Raw genomic sequence first — 17544 nt, 5'->3', positions numbered from 1 at the left:
TTGTTACAAAAAATTAAAAAAAATGAGAAAGAAATTTAAAGATAATGAAAATAATGAAATAATATAATATGTTCGAACAATGCGAGAAAGCAGTCGCTTTAGCTTGCTCAGATTGAAATTTCTATAGACTGGAACGATCAAGACATATTTTTAAATTGAGCTGTAATGCGTCTTTTGCGGTTTAATAGTCAAACAGATTAATGCTCACTCCTCACATAAAATGGCTACGACATGAGAAAGAATTTTTTACTATTTTTTTAATGTTTGAGTCCTTGTAGAAGTCTTATTCTTTTTCTATTTATAGTAGAGTCTTGTAAACTCTAGAGACATAACTTTTAATTAATAAAATTTTGTTTTTCTTTAATATTTACTTCGTGAATTCAAGCTTTCGTGATTCGAAGATTATCCTTGGTGGATTCCGAAGCTACTACTTCTACGCTACGTCAACTCTTATTTCCCTCAAAGAGAACAAGATACAAATATAGATGACTTTCTTGCTAATGATGATATCGTTTAATGTTTCAGATTTGCTGTAAAGCCATAAATTTGGGGTGAGCAAACGGTCGGTTCAGTCAGTTTTTGTAAATTTTGATAGAATTGAACAAAACTATTCTATATTTAAAACCCATCCCAAATCGAAATTAATTAGATCACTTTGAGTCGTTTATTTAGTTGTGAACTTCGAATAGATTGATTAAGGAAAAGTCTATTTTGACCCATAAGAAAAATGCATATAAAGAAATAAAAGGAAAAGTGTGCATTTAAGGATATACATGTAAGAAATGATAGAGATTAGTTGTTAACAAAAAATTTAAAAGAAAATGAGAAAGAAATTTAAAGATTAATGAAAGAAATAATAGTATATGTTGAACAATCGAGAAAGCAGTCGCTTTAGCTTGCCAGATTGAAATTTTCATAGCTGAACCGATCAGAACATATTTTTAAATTGAGCTGAATCGATCTTTGCCCGGTTTAATAGGTTCAAACAGATTAATGCTCACTCCTACCATAAAATGCTAGCGACAATGAGAAAGAATTTTTTAATATTTTTTAATGTTTGAGTCCTTGTAGAAGTCTTATTTCTTTTTCTATTTAAGTAGAGTCTTGTAAACTCTAGAGACATAACTTTTAATTAATAAAATTTGTTTTTCTTAATATTTACTTCGTGAATTCAAAGCTTTTCGTGATTCGAAGATTATCCTTGGTGGATTCCGAAGCTACTACTTCTACGCTACGTCAACTCTTATTTCCCTCAAGAGAACAAGAATACAATATAGATGACTTTCTTGCTAATATGATATCGTTTTTATGTTTCAGATTTGCTGTAAAGCCATAAATTTGGGGTGAGCAAACGGTCGTTCAGTCAGTTTTTGTAAATTTTGATAGAATTGAACAAAACTATTCTATATTAAAAACCCATCCCAAATCGAAATTAATTAGATCACTTTGAGTCGGTTTATTTAGTTTGAACTTCGAATAGATTGATTAAGGAAAAAGTCTATTTTGACCATAAGAAAAATGCATATAAAGAAATAAAAGGAAAAGTGTGCATTTAAGGATATACATGTAAGAAATGATAGAGATTAGTTGTTACAAAAATTTAAAAGAAAATGAGAAAGAAATTTAAAGATTAATGAAAGAAATAATAGTATATGTTGAACAATCGAGAAGCAGTCGCTTTAGCTTGCTCAGATTGAAATTTTCATAGACTGAACGATCAGAACATATTTTTAAATTGAGCTGAATCGATCTTTGGCGCGGGTTTAATAGGTTCAAACAGATTAATGCTCACTCTACATAAATGCTACGACAATGAGAAAGAATTTTTTTACTATTTTTTTAATGTTGTGAGTCCTTGTAGAAGTCTTATTTCTTTTTCTATTAAGTAGAGTCTTGTAAACTCTAGAGACATAACTTTTAATTAATAAAATTTTGTTTTTCTTTAATATTTACTTTGTGGAATTCAAGCTTTCGTGATTCAAGATTATCTTGGTGGATTCCGAAGCTACTACTTCTACGCTACGTCAACTCTTATTTCCCTCAAGAGAAAAAACACAATATAGATGACTTTCTTGCTAATATGATATCGTTTTTATGTTTCAGATTTGCTATAAGCCATAAATTTGGGGTGAGCAAACGCGTCGGTTCAGTCAGTTTTTGTAAATTTTGATAGAATTGAACCAAACTATTCTATATTTAAAACCCCACCCAAATCGAAATTAATTAGATCACTTTGAGTCGGTTTATTTAGTTTGAACTTCGAATAGATTGATTAAGGAAAAAGTCTATTTTGACCCATAAGAAAAATGCATATAAAGAAATAAAAGGAAAAGTGTGCATTTAAGGATATACATGTGTAGAGCGTGATAGAGATTAGTTGTTACAAAAAATTTAAAGAAAAATGAGAAAGAAATTTAAAGATTAATGAAAGAAATAATGTATATGTTGAACAATCGAGAAAGCAGTCGCTTTAGCTTGCTCAGATTGAAATTTTCATAGACTGAACCGATCAGAACATATTTTTATAATTGAGCTGAATCGATCTTTGGCCGGTTTAATAGGTTCAAACAGATTAATGATCACTCCTACCATAAAATGCTACGAATATGAGAAAGAATTTTTTTACTATTTTTTTAATGTTTGAGTCTTGTAGAAGTCTTATTTCTTTTTCTATTTAAGTAGAGTCTGTAAACTCCTAGAGACATAACTTTTAATTAATAAAATTTTGGTTTTTCTTAATATTTTACTTTGTGGATTCGAAAGCTTTCGTGATTAAGATTATTCTTGGTGATTTCCGAAGCTACTACTTCTACGCTACGTCAACTCTTATTTCCCTCAGAGAACAAAAACACAAATATAGATGACTTTCTTGCTAATATGATATCGTTTTTATGTTTCAGATTTGCTATATAAGCCATAAATTTGGGGTGAGCAAACGATCGTTCAGTCAGTTTTTGTAAATTTTAATAGAATTGAACCAAACTATTCTATATTTAAAAACCATCCCAAATCGAAATTAATTAGATCACTTTGAGTCGGTTTATTTAGTTTGAACTTCGAATAGATTGCATTAAGGAAAAAGTCTATTTTGACCCATAAGAAAAATGCATATAAAGAAATAAAAAGGAAAAGTGTGCATTTAAGGATATACATGTTAACGTGATAGATGATTAGTTGTTACAAAAAATTTAAAAGAAAATGAGAAAGAAATTTAAAGATTAATGAAAAGAAATAATAGTATATGTTGAACCAATCGAGAAAGCAGACGCTTTAGCTTGCTCAGATTGAAAATTTTCATAGACTGAACGGATCAGAACATATTTTTAAATTGAGCTGAATCGATCTTTGGTGGCCGGTTTAATAGGTTCAAACAGATTAATGCTCACTCCTACGCATAAAATGCTACGACAATGAGAAAATTTTTTTACTATTTTTTTAAATGTTTGAGTCCTTGTAGAAGTTTATTTCTTTTTCTATTTAAGTAGAGTCTTGTAAACTCTAGAGACATAACTTTTAATTAATAAAATTTTGTTTTTCTTTAATATTTACTTTGTGGATTCGAAGCTTTTCGTGATTAAGATTATTCTTGGTGGATTCCGAAGCTACTACTTCTACGCTACGTCAACTCTTATTTCCCTCAAGAGAACAAAAACACAAATATAGATGACTTTCTTGCTAATATGATATCGTTTTTATGTTTCAGATTTGCTATAAAGCCATAAATTTGGGGTGAGCAAACGATCGGTTCAGTCAGTTTTTGTAAATTTTGATAGAATTGAACCAAACTATTCTATATTTAAAACCCATCCCAAATCGAAATTAATTAGATCACTTTGAGTCGGTTTATTTAGTTTGAACTTTCGAATAGATTGATTAAGGAAAAAGTCTATTTTGACCCATAAGAAAAATGCATATAAAGAAATAAAAGGAAAAGTGTGCATTTAAGGATATATCATGTTAGACGTGATATAGAGAATTAGTTGTTACAAAAAATTTAAAAGAAAATGAGAAAGAAATTTAAAGATTAATGAAAAGAAATAATAGTATATGTTGAACATCGAGAAGCAGTCGCTTTAGCTTGCTCAGATTGAAATTTTCATAGACTGAACCGCATCAGAACATATTTTTAAAAATTGAGCTGAAATCGCATCTTTGGCCGGTTTAATAGGTTCAAACAGATTAATGCTCACTCCTACCATAAAATGCTACGACAATGACGATAATTATTACGCACTTGCTAAATTGTCCATAATTGGTCCCATATACTTTTGGTTTATTAAGTGAGCATTGTTTTTTTCAAGAATAAAGCACAAAACCGATATAAATCTTCTATTTGCATCCATAACTTTTTGAAGGTGATAATCTGTAGCTGATAGCAATTTCCATAGCTTCCATTTAATAACCCACACTTCATTTTCTTCATAATTATCTCGCGGGAGGTGACGGTGAATGAATATTTTTCTTGTTGTAAGCAAATTATCTCGCGCGAAATAAAACAAACGGGTAATTTATATTTCTTAGTAGATAGAATTGTAATTAATATAATATATTATATATGAGAAAAAACAAAATAAATAATAAAAGGTTCGTTGAATTTCTAACAAAGTAGTTGTGTCCATTCTAAAATGCAAAAGGGTAAAAATAAACAAAACTGAGCCGGTTACCAAACATTATGGAGTGTTTATTTAAATGCTAGTGAAAGATGAAATTTTCAAAACGATTTTCTTTTAACATTTTACATATTTGTTTGTTTACAAATGATTATGACAATGAAATGCAAAAAAAAAAAATTACCACATATAATTAAATGCAAATTTAACTTCCCCTCCCCTAATAAGTGGTGAAATCACATAAAACTAACAACAAATAGCAACAAATTTTAATAGAATAATTTTATTTATATTTAATAATTTATCTAATTCTATCCCATCACCAACAATAAATTCATATTTCATACAAACATTATATTCCATTTTATCACATGCTGACATGGATACGAAAGTTATTTGCAAAAAAAAAAAAACTCAACATGTGTTTAACAAACTCCTAAAACTAAGCCAGGACTGAACTTAGCCTAATTTTGTATTTGCTTTTGATTGTCAAAAGCTAGATCAGTTCTAGCTTAATTTTTCTTAAACTAAAAAGACGTCATAAAACAACTTTAGTGTTGAACCATACTGGTAATGGTCCAACAATTAACTAATTTATAGCCGAATAGCCAAAATTAGGACAAATTCTGATACTAAACTAATTTATAGCCAAACGCATCCCTAGAGGCCAGCCTTTTTTTCATTTACTTGATAACACCGAAGTAATTACACCCGGAATCCAACAGAAACCCTAGAACCCTAAGGAGCGAGCGAAGATCAAGAGCTGGTGAACTTGGTGACGGCCTTGGTGCCCTCGGAGACGGCGTGCTTGGCGAGCTCTCCGGGGAGGACGAGGCGGACGGAGGTCTGGATCTCGCGGGAGGTGACGGTGGGCTTCTTGTTGTAGCGGGCCAGGCGGGAGGCCTCCTGGGCCAGCTTCTCGAAGATGTCGTTGATGAACGAGTTCATGATCCCCATCGCCTTGCTCGAGATCCCGATGTCCGGGTGGACCTGCTTCAGGACCTTGAAGATGTAGATCTTGTACGTCTCCACGCTCTTCGCCTTCCTCTTCTTCTTCGCCTTGCCGCTCTTGTCCCCTCCCCCTTCCTTCGACGCCGGCAGCCTCTTCTCGGCCTTGGGCTTCTTCCCCGCGGGGGCCTTCTCAGCCTTCTTGGGCCCCTCCTCCTCCTCGGGCTTCTTCTCCGCCGCCGCGGGCTTCTTCTCCGCCTTGGGCGCCATTGCTATCGCGGGATCTCGGGAAGTTTCGGCGAATTTTTGGAGGTGAAGTTTTTCCTCTCCGCTGCTGTGATGAGATGACCAACGGGTGAGGAATCGTATTTATAAGGGGGGGTGGGGGGATGATGTTTGATTGGGTGATGGGGGTGGGCCGCGGATCGGTGAGGTGGGCGATCCGTGGCCGTCGGTTTTATCGGAAATTGACGGACGTGATTGGTTAGGTGATGTGAACGCTAGCTTTGAGGGCGGGGATCGGTGAGCTGGCGACTAATAATTCAAGCGGGAATGGGCGGGAGTACGAATCTAACTGGGTCCTTTGCTTTTCGAGATTTTTACATGAATCTAATTGGGTTAAAATTTTCCGGTAATTACTAATTAGCGATTAAAATTGTTTCTCGTGAATCTAATTGGGAATTTAGTGTTTTACCTTTATTTATTCGATTCTGATTTCTATTCTAAAATAGAATCGGACATCTTAAACACGGTGAATTTAACAGAAAAAGAAGGTAAAAAACATATGTGATGTTAGCATATAAGTGTTGCCAAAACTAATAGAAGATATATGAGTGCAAAGCAGATACATTAAAGGTGCATGTGTGCTGACTAGTCTAAAAAGACTATTTGGGCGAATTTATGTTTAACTAATTGTTATGTTATTCTCATACGATTAGAGTACAAACTCATTGTCAAACAACGGACAAGTGTGCTACATTCTATGCCCCAATAAACTTGGCAGCCAGGGACCAGTAAGGGACGACCATTCCGTTGACTCGACGACTCGACGTTTCTTCATGTCGACTCGAAAAAGGGAACTTGTCGACCCCCTTTTGTGTTGGATATTTTTAAAGAAAATGCAATTTTGCCTTAATGAATTCTAATAAATTTTTGTAATTAAAATATGCAATTAAAATATGTTTTAATGTGTTTTAATTTGTAATTAAAATGGGCATAATGACTATACATTATGACGAACGTTACGAAATTTATTGAGGGATTTTGTAACGGCTCTTTTCAACCCCTATATAAACAACATATGTTGAGCTCAAGAAACATGAAGAAAAATGTGGAAAACTTATCTTGTTTTCTTTTCTCCTCTACATATCATTTTCATCTATACTTTAGTTTTACTTTATGGGCAACTTCTTCATCTGAGCTGAAGCTCTGCACTCTCGCCCGAGTGCAGAGGCCGGGCCGTTTCCGGGGGGTTTTACCGCTAGGGGAGAAGGGATCATCTGCGCCAGGGCGATAGGCGGGTCATCAATCTTCTAGGGCAGTGTTTACACGACTGCTCCCGTCAGGCATGTTTCTCTAATTTATATTATCTATATTTGATGTATTATTTATTTAATTTCCGGGTTTAAATTCATGCTATAATCTTTATTTATTTGATAAATTTCCAACAATCTAGAAGATTGAGAAGTTTATAGCTTTGATTTAAATCCGAAATTATTTTAAAGTTACTGTTCATTCGAGATGGTTACTGTTCATCCTTTTTAAAAAAGAAAAAGAAAATTGCTACTAAATTGCTTATCTATTAATTAACTTTTTGTTAAAAAAAAATTTGTTACTGTTTACAAAAAAAAAACAGAGGAATTTTATAGTTGTTGTTAACACAAAGAAAATATAATTGCTTTAATTATATATTTGTTTATCTATTAGTATTATTGATTTGATGTTATAAAATTTGAAAAAAAAAATTACTGTTCATTTATTTTTAAAAAACGTTACTGTTCATGCAAACAGTTTTGGTTATTTTTTTAATAAAAAAAATTGTAGTTAAATATTTCTGTTAATTTAATTTAATAGTTAATTACATTTATCTTATAGTTGTTTTATAATCAATAACTATTGCAAGTTACGAATATCAAAGAACCTTTAGTGGTTTCTAAAAGCCTAGTTTATATTTGTTATAATCATCTAAAACCTACATTTATCCCCTTGTGCTAGTGAATATGCACGCATTTGAACATTTTTATTCTTGAAAATTTCATAGCATGGTTTTGACAAGAATAAAGAGAACAAACTCTGGATGCATAAATGCTTTGAAATATCTGGATTTTTTCATGGTTTAATGCTTTCATTTCTTTAACCTATCAATATGGTACCTTCTATTATTAATAATTTCATACTTTGGAGTGCTTATGCATCTAATAAACTTAGTACAGAATGTGGTAAAAGTGAATGCAAATTTGTTCAGCAACTTATGTGGCAGTTGTCTGCAGCAGATGAGTTTTTACTCTTAATACATGAAAATCATGAGGTTCGAACATCAATAGGTAAACCCCTCCTCGGCCTTATCCAACATATGTTTGCAGTATAATTGCTAGGCAATTTAAATGATTGCAGGAAATAATTTAAAGTTTCTATATACTGTTAAGGAACAAAAACTCATTGAGTGAACCGATTCAAGTTTTCTTGGATTAGTTGGTGTCTAAGGCAAGGTTTAAGGGTTGCGTAACGCACTCTGCAAGGAACGAGGTACTTAATTGATCTTTGATCAACCTCTATTACTATCCTTACCTGACTAACACTAGTGGAAATGTGACTTTCGCTGACGGCAACATCACTGACGGGAAATTCCCGTCAGTGTTGTTTACATCGATGACGGAAATTACCGTCAGTGATGTTGCCGTCACAACTGCTTGGTTGCCGTCAGCGATGTATACATCGCTGACGGGGTGTTAACATCGCTGACGGGGTGCCCGTCAGCGATATTGTTCCAAAAAAGTTCACGGGCGAAAATTTCCCGCTGCCAGCTCACCGATCCGCGCCAACCGTATAAAACAGATCTCGACCGTCAATTTTCCGAGCCCCACCTCTTCACCCCCGAAAATTTTCCGAGCCCCTCCCCTATTCGAAACCCCATTCTTTCTCGCTCTATAAAAATCCCCATTCTTCCATCGCTCTCCCCCTCTCGAATCGAATCGAGCTTAAAACCAACCGCTGCAATCCCAATCAATCGAGGGCGGGAGCGATGTCGGGGCGGGGGAAGGGAGGGAAGGGCCTGGGGAAGGGCGGGGCGAAGCGCCACCGGAAGGTGCTGAGGGACAACATCCAGGGGATCACGAAGCCGGCCATCCGCCGCCTGGCCCGGCGCGGTGGCGTGAAGCGCATCAGCGGTCTGATCTACGAGGAGACGCGCGGCGTGCTCAAGATCTTCCTCGAGAACGTCATCAGGGACGCCGTCACCTACACGGAGCACGCCAGGCGCAAGACCGTCACCGCCATGGACGTCGTCTACGCCCTCAAGCGCCAGGGAAGGACCCTTTGTTTTTTTGTTTTTGGTGGTGTAAAAAGTCCGGTTTCGAAATTGCGATTCTGTTGGCTTATCTGATCATTGTAACGGTGACGGGTGCTCCTGGATTTGTACCACTTTATGTTTGCAACTCGGTGATTTTTTCCCCTCTCATTTGCTTGTGATTCTGTGACTTGGTGGCGGTCTCCTCTTGGATTTATGTGCTCAATTGTATCAGGTAAAGTGCAGGTGTTTGGTATCCGAGGGAAGATTTATGTTGCCATCTCCTCAATTTTACAGGTTCACAGAACATTTTTGTTGCTTGCCTAAAGATCACAGGGTACTTGGTGCATGCAAAAATTGGGTTAGATTTGACTACTAAAGGAGTCTTTTCGATATCAGGCCATTGAATTATCACTATGTTGTTATATATATATAATGTCTATCACTGACGGGATCGCCGTCAGGGATAGTGAAACATCGCTGACGGGCTTCCCGTCAGCGATGTTTCAATATTACTGACGGCACTAGCCGTCAATAATGTTGCCGTCAGTAATATATATTACTGACGGCTCCCCGTCAGGGATGTTTTATCCCTGACGGGACTTTTTCTGACGGCGTATCCTTGACGGGACGCCGTCAAGGATACGTATTCCTGACGGGATTTTTGACATCCCTGACGAGAAAGCCCGTCAAGGATACCCATTTTTCCACTAGTGTAACTACCCGGGTAAAACTTTAATCTTTTCACTTTAGGAGTTTTGGTTTGGAATAAGAGGACCGGAATTATGTGAAAATTCATATGCATTTATTTAATTACGCTTCTTGCATCATATATTGCCTAATGATAAATGATCAATATATGAGCGAACAAATCAAAGAGGTGCATTTTTTAAAATTCTATTTTATATGGTGGATTATATTTCAAATCTTCAAATGTAAAGTTCATCATTTTTATTGCATTTTGATGAATATTGCAATAAATGCTCATATATCTTTTTAGATAACTTGCATTTTTTACATGATTAATTACAAGGTTTTATGCAAGAATGCACTTGTAAAATTTAAAGCACGTATGTACAAATATTATTATTATTATTATTTGTATAAGAGGTGGTACTAGAAAATGGCAACATAAATTTGGAAGGTCTCCTTTGTAGACAACCAATTTAAATTTGGAAGGTCTCATTTGTAGGCAACCGATTTAAATTTGGACGGTCTCCTTTGTAGGCAACCAATTTGTAACCTCTTATAATAGAAGAATTTTAAAAATTTTATGCATTTGAATTATGAAGTATGAAATATATTTTAAGCTACAAAAATATTTTTTTAAGATACGAAATCCTATTATGCTCTGCATGTATCTATTATTAATTTCATTCATGTATGTGCATATGCATAACTGCAGAATTTTTAGTTCCACATTAGTTTGAAATGTTCAGATATTAAGGTCAATCTCTTCAGACATAGACTATGATCTTTTATGATCATAGATCATGACCTAATGTCAATTTCAAACAATATGATGGACTAATTACAAAATAAGAACTTGATAAATAAATACAACGCCTGCTAGGCAAAGTTATGATTCTAGACTTTGTAAAGTCTGTGAAAAGAATCTTGATGACCCTTTGACTAAGGGATTATCCAGGAGTGTGGTTCTGGATTCATCGAGGGAGATGGGGTTAAGCCCATAGATGAGGTCACTGACAGCGGCAACCCAACCCTTATTTGGAGACGTAGTCCCAATGTCGGTTCAATGTGGTAGAAACAAGCTGGACTAGTGACACTCGTGTGGAGCATCGACCTAGATATATTTATATATCATTATGTAGCATTTGCTACTACCCCTTCTCTATGATGACGATGCTCTTATGATACAGCTGGCTAGGCTGAGTTTTACTCTTAATAAGTCCAACGCGTGTATTGTGGGGGGTATTAAATAAACAGCTGTAGTACCCTTTGAGGACTTACCTACGTGAGAGGAACCGTGATGGCCGCGGTTAGGGGGGGCTGGGCTAACCCCTAGAAACTCTCATGAGTCGGTTTATTGTGAGCATGGCCTTTAACGCTCAACCCGCTTTGCTCAATAGATGAAGCGTATTGTGTGTGTTTTTATCAATACCTGATTAAAGGGGCCTAATTCAAGGCCTAGTCCATTATGTCCCTCAGGTGGCGATGAACTCACTAAGGAAAGGTTCAAAGCCGAAAGCTACCTTTCCCGAATTCACGATACGATAGGTTGCCCAACCTATTTTCATTTTGTGATTTATTAATTTATTTATTGATTTTTAAGTTTTCAGTCAATATTGCCTTTTGGGGGGGGGGACTGTTGGATATTTTTAAAGAAAAGGCAATTTTGCCTTAATGAATTCTAATAAATTTTTGTAATTAAAATATGCAATTAAAATATGTTTTAATGTGTTTTAATTTGTAATTAAAATGGGCATAATGACTATACATTATGACGAACGTTACGAAATTTATTGAGGGATTTTGTAACGCCTCTTTTCAACCCCTATATAAACAACATATGTTGTGCTCAAGAAACATGAAGAAAAATATGGAAAACTTATCTTGTTTTCTTTTCTCCTCTACATATCATTTTCATCTATACTTTAGTTTTACTTTATGGGCAACTTCTTCATCTGAGCTGAAGCTCTGCACTCTCGCCCGAGTGCAGAGGCCGGGCCGTTTCCGGGGGTTTTTACCGCTAGGGGAGAAGGGATCATCTGCGCCAGGGCGATAGGCGGGTCCTCAATCTTCTAGGGCAGTGTTTACATGACTGCTCCCGTCAGGCCTGTTTCTCTAATTTATATTATCTATATTTGATGTATTATTTATTTAATTTCCGGGTTTAAATTCATGCTATAATCTTTATTTATTTGATAAATTTCCAACATTTTGTTTAAGACGGCTCGCCACAAGTCCACTCGACCATTTGCCAAACGTCTTACGAAGCCGACTCAAAAGACATTACTTCTCGACAAAGCTAAATGACTACTTTAGCCTCGAACTTATCCTCACTGACAACGTGTTATGATCGCGTCAATGTTTGTTAGGCATCATCATGTCTTTGCACCCCCCCTCCCCTGACAATCTTCATGACTTATTGGGCCATGTTGTGTTTCGTGCGCCACACATCACATCATGTCAGTACCGATCACGCAGTTAGTCACCAGCCGACACTTATAAAGCAAGTGTTGACGCAACTGCTAACACACGCTTCTTCACCGGCATCCTGTGTTCGGTCAGAATAACGGTTCTACCCTTCATCCTCACATGTATAAATATAAGTACTATTCTACCTTTCAAAGGGTTGAAATCTTGATTTCTAAATCTAATCATTAAGCGATCACATGCACAAGAACTCTCACAGTTCTTCTCACCTCACTCAAGTTCACCAGCTGACTTGATCGTTGGAGGTACCACGACGAAACCAAGCCCCGCCCTCTCACGAGTCTTTTCCTGTGCAGGTTGAGCAACTCCTCCAACTTAGAATCAGACATAAAGTCGGAGAAGAAAGCGGCCCCTTCATCAATCATCATCAACTTGTCCCGCCGCGGATGCTAACTAACTGTGTGACCATATAAACCATCCACAATAATAATGAATAATTAACAATATAAGCTCAAAAGAGAGAATTTTAAATAAATTTCAATTGCAAACATTGGAGAAATTAAAAAATGAAAAAATGAAAGATGTGAGGTACACATGCAAATACCTAAACATTTATACTAGGAAACTGATCGTTTGACACGCTTTGAATCCTTCAGATTTTGTCCAAAGACTATGTTTGTTTCCACTTTTGATTTAAGGAAACCAAATGGGAAATCATCATTGAGAATCGAAAACCCATTTCAAATGTTTTGGATCGGATATAGGATAAAACCAAGTAAGAAATTATTACAATAATTGGAGCGCACTTTTTTTAACTTAGGACCCGTTTGGTTGGTTTCCTAAAATAAAAGAAAAGGAAATCGATACAATGAAATCAATAAAATAATATTTTTATCCATTTTCATCCCTAAAACTCACCCATAACATCCAATAAAATATTATTTTTATCATCCAACTGTTAGATCTAAACCAAAACTTGAGATCTAAAACCATATAGCCATGATTAATTCAAAGAGATTAACAATAATCAAAAGAGCGGAAGCTTATACCTGAATCCATGGATGAACCTTGAGATGGGTTTTGGATCTTCTAACCTTAGGGTTTCTCTAAATCCGAATTTCTCTAGCTAGATGAGGGTGTAGAGAATTAGAGAATGTAACCCTAGGTTAGGGACCATAACCCCTTATTTATAGATGTTGTATTTTTTATAATTTAGCCCCTTAATAAATCACAATTACAACCTGCTATCTGCACATATAACCCCATGATTATATTTAAATATCCATTAACCCAACTTAAATGATCACTTTAGTGGGTTATCCTGAAAGATAGCAATACACATTAATTAATCATATGTGCCCACAAATAGATCTATTAGATTAAATCCAACAATCTCCCACTTGGGCACCATATGATTCCTTAAATTGTGTATAACTTTATGAGCTCAAAAATTGCTATCACTGAAAAGGTATTTCCGAACAATCTCGTCCATTGACTATATCAATATAGGATCAAAGCGGCCTTCGTCACATTTATCGTGACTCGACCCATCAATGGTCACATATACCAATACAATCAAACGACATAGATCAATCATGGATGTGCAGCATGAAAATTACATGCAATGTGATCAGTACATGTCTATTTTCAACTGGTCCTCCTTAGTGAGGTCAAAACCAAACATAATGTAACAGAGTGTCTTAACTGAATACTTTATTCTGATCAGACAATACAACCAAACATAAAGCACCACAAATACAAACTCCCACTAAAACATAATATCCTCAAATAATACCACACCCATATGAGCAGTATGCTCATGAAAGACCTTAGGTGGTAGTCCCTTAGTAAGAGGATCAGCTATCATGGAGTTTGTCCCAATGTGCTCTATAGATATTTGTCCACTCTGTACCCTTTCTTTCACAACCAGAAACTTAATGTCAATATGTTTTGACTTAGTTGAGCTCATGTTGTTATTGGAATACATTACTGCAGATTTATTGTCACAATATAACCTTAGTGGTCTTTCAACATTTTCCAAAATGCGCAGTCCCGTGACAAAATTTCGCAGCCATATTCCCTGATTGGATGCCTCATAGCAAGCTACAAATTCTGCTGCCATAGTGGAGGAAGCTACTAGTGTTTGTTTGACACTTTTCCATGATATAGCTCCTCCTGCTAACATATAAATGTAGCCTGATGTAGACTTCCTGCTATCTTGGCATCCAGCAAAATCAGAGTCCGAATACCCAATGACCTCTAATTTCTCTGATTTTCTGTATGTGAGCATGTAATCTTTTGTTTTCTGAAGATACCTCATAACCCTTTTGACTGCTATCCAATGATCCATACCAGGGTTGCTTAAGTATCTGCCTAACATCCCAACAATGTACGCAATATCCGGACGCGTACATACCTGAGCATACATTAGACTTCCTACAGCCGAAGCATAAGGAATCTTCTGCATTTCCTGAATTTCAAGGTTACCTTTAGGGCACTGATTGAGACTAAACTTGTCTCCTTTAGCAACAGGGGTGTCACCTGGTCTGCAATCTTGCATGCCAAACCTTTTAAGTACCTTATCGATATAGCTCTTTTGTGATAATCCAAGAATACCCCGAGAGCGATCTCGATGTATCTGGATCCCTAATATAAAAGAGGCGTCCCCAAGATCTTTCATCTCAAAATTCTTTGATAGAAATCTCTTGGTTTCGTGCAACATGCCTATATCATTAGTGGCAAGCAAGATGTCATCCACATACAGAACCAGAAAAATATACTTACTCCCACTGAACTTGTGATATACACAGTCATCAACAATGTTCATCTCAAAACCGAACGAGATAACTATTTGTTGAAACTTATGATACCATTGACGAGGAGCTTGCTTGAGTCCATAGATGGATTTCCTTAATTTGCAAACCATATTCTTTGGGTCTCCTGACACAAAGTTTTCTGGTTGCACCATATAAATCATCTCATCAATGTCTCCATTGAGAAATGCAGTCTTAACATCCATCTGATGTAACTCAAGATCATAATGAGCAACAAGTGCCATGATTATTCTGAAAGTGTCTTTCGATGAAACCGAAGAGAAAGTCTCTGTATAATCAATGCCTTCCTTTTGAGTATAGCCTTTAGCCACAAGACGCGCCTTATACCTCTCCACATTACCGTTTGCATCCCGCTTGGTTTTAAAAATCCATTTACAACCAATTGGTTTTGCACCTTCTGGCAATGGGACAAGTTCCCAAACCTTATTGTCTTGCATAGACTTGTACTCTTCATTCATGGCATCAATCCATTGTTGAGAGTTAGAACTTTTCATGGCCTGAGAGAAGTTGATTGGATCATCTTCCAACATTCCACTACTTTCCTCATGTTCTTGGAGAAATATAATATAATCATCCGGAATAGCATTTCTCCTTTCTCTCGTGGATCTCCTTAATGGTACTGGTTCTTGAGGTTGTTGAGTTTGTTCTTGGAGAAATATAATATAATCATCCGGAATAGCATTTCTCCTTTCTCTCGTGGATCTCCTTAATGGTACTGGTTCTTGAGGTTGTTGAGTTTGTTCTTCTGGAACAGGGAGTTATTCAACATTATCATCTTGAGGTTCCGGATTTACTTCTTGAGCAACAACAGGTATAAGAACCTGAATATTGTCAAAAGTAACTGTATGGATTGGATCTGAAGCCAATTCCTCCTCAAAACTAATGTCTCTAACCTTATTTCTCCCCCCAAACTCAACATCCTCAAAGAATGTTGCTGTTCCCGTCTCAAAAATATTCCTTATAGTGGGATCATAAAACTTAAATCCCCTAGAGCGTTCAGAGTAGTCAATAAAGTAGCTGCTAACTGTTTTGGAGTCCAATTTCTTTTCATTCGGCCTATAAGGCCTTGCCTCAGCTGAACATCCCCAAATATGTAAATGCTTTAAACTGGGCTTTCGACCAGTCCAAAGCTCATAAGGTGTTTTAGCAACTGCTTTACTTGGTACTCTATTCAGAATGTAAGCTGCTGTTTTAAGTGCTTCTCCCCAGAGTAACTCTGGTAAAGAAGAATGAGCAATCATACTTCTTACCATATCCTTAAGAGTCCTATTTCGTCTTTCAGCTACATCATTCATGCTAGGTGAACCCGGCATGGTGTACTGTGGGACGATACCGCATTCCTCTAGGTATCTAGCAAATTGTCTTGGACGTTGTTCACCTGAACCATCATATCTACCGTAGTACTCACCACCACGATCAGATCTAATGGTTTTAATTCTTCTGTTAAGTTGATTCTCAACTTCAGCTTTATAGGCTTTGAACATGTCCAGAGACTCAGATTTTTCATGAATAAGATATAGGTGCCCATAACGTGAGTAATCGTCTATGAATGATATAAAATATTGTTGACCATTCCAGGATTCCGTAGGGAATGGCCCACAAATATCCGTATGTATCAATTCTAAGACATCCGAAGATCTGTTGGCACCTAATCTTTTCACTTTGGTCTGTTTTCCCTTGATACATTCAACACATACGTCGAAGTCCGAAAAATCAAGGGAATCCAAAATGCCATCAGACACAAGACGCTCAACTCTACCTTTTGAGATATGACCTAAGCGCTTATGCCATAATGTCGCCGAATTTTCCTTATTTAATTTACGCTTAGTACCACGTGATTCCACATGCAAGGATTCATTGTAAGAAGCAATTGTATCAAGCAAATATAGGTTGTCATAAATACTCAAGTAACCGGTTCCCACAACATTTGAATTAAAAGATAAACTGAATTGACTGTTTCCAAATGAACAAGAATAACCTGATTTGTCCAATACAGAAACAGAAACCAAATTCCGTCTAAAAGACGGTACTACAAAAGTATCTTTTAAATCCAAATAATAACCAGTTCCTAACAACAACCTAAAGTGCCCAATTGCTTCCACATCTACCGATTGTCCGTCGCCCACAAAGATGTGTCTTTCAACATCACTTGGCTTTCGGTAGCTCAGGCAACCCTGCATAGAAACACTTATGTGAGTAGTAGCACCAGAGTCTAACCACCAAGTGTTTCTAGGTACTGAAGCTAAATTAACCTCAGAACAGACCAAAGCAAGGAACGTACCCTTATTATCACGCCAGGCGTGATATTTTGTACAGTCCTTCTTTACATGTCCAGGCTTCTTACAGAAGAAACAACCCTGATTATCCTTATGTTGTTTCTTCTCAACTGGACCCTTAGCAGCTTCCTTATCATTCTTCCTTTTCTTGCCCTTATCCTTAGAGGCATAGGCCAAATGAGCACTTTCTGTCTTATCTTGCTTCAACCTGTCTTCTTCTTGCACACAGTATGAAATGAGCTCATTTAGAGTCC

At 36.3% G+C, this 17544-nt stretch overlaps 2 protein-coding genes across 2 annotated transcripts; one reads left to right on the top strand and one right to left on the bottom strand.

The window, feature by feature from the left end:
* On the bottom strand, window positions 5152-5897 carry LOC109829913 (histone H2B.11-like). The gene has a single exon (XM_020397003.1). It carries the CDS (start codon window positions 5826-5828, stop codon window positions 5367-5369), a length of 462 nt encoding a protein of 153 aa, XP_020252592.1. The 5' UTR covers window positions 5829-5897; the 3' UTR covers window positions 5152-5366.
* LOC109829912 (histone H4-like) lies at window positions 8780-9300 on the top strand. Its single transcript, XM_020397002.1, has one exon. The coding sequence runs from the start codon at window positions 8800-8802 to the stop codon at window positions 9157-9159; it is 360 nt and encodes a 119-aa protein (XP_020252591.1). The 5' UTR covers window positions 8780-8799; the 3' UTR covers window positions 9160-9300.

This window comes from Asparagus officinalis, chromosome 2, assembly GCF_001876935.1.
Source record: "Asparagus officinalis chromosome 2, Aspof.V1, whole genome shotgun sequence".
Classification (NCBI taxonomy): Eukaryota; Viridiplantae; Streptophyta; class Magnoliopsida; order Asparagales; family Asparagaceae; genus Asparagus; species Asparagus officinalis.
The sequence above is the reverse complement of the archived record's forward strand: the minus strand, read 5'-3'. Positions and strand labels throughout refer to the sequence as shown.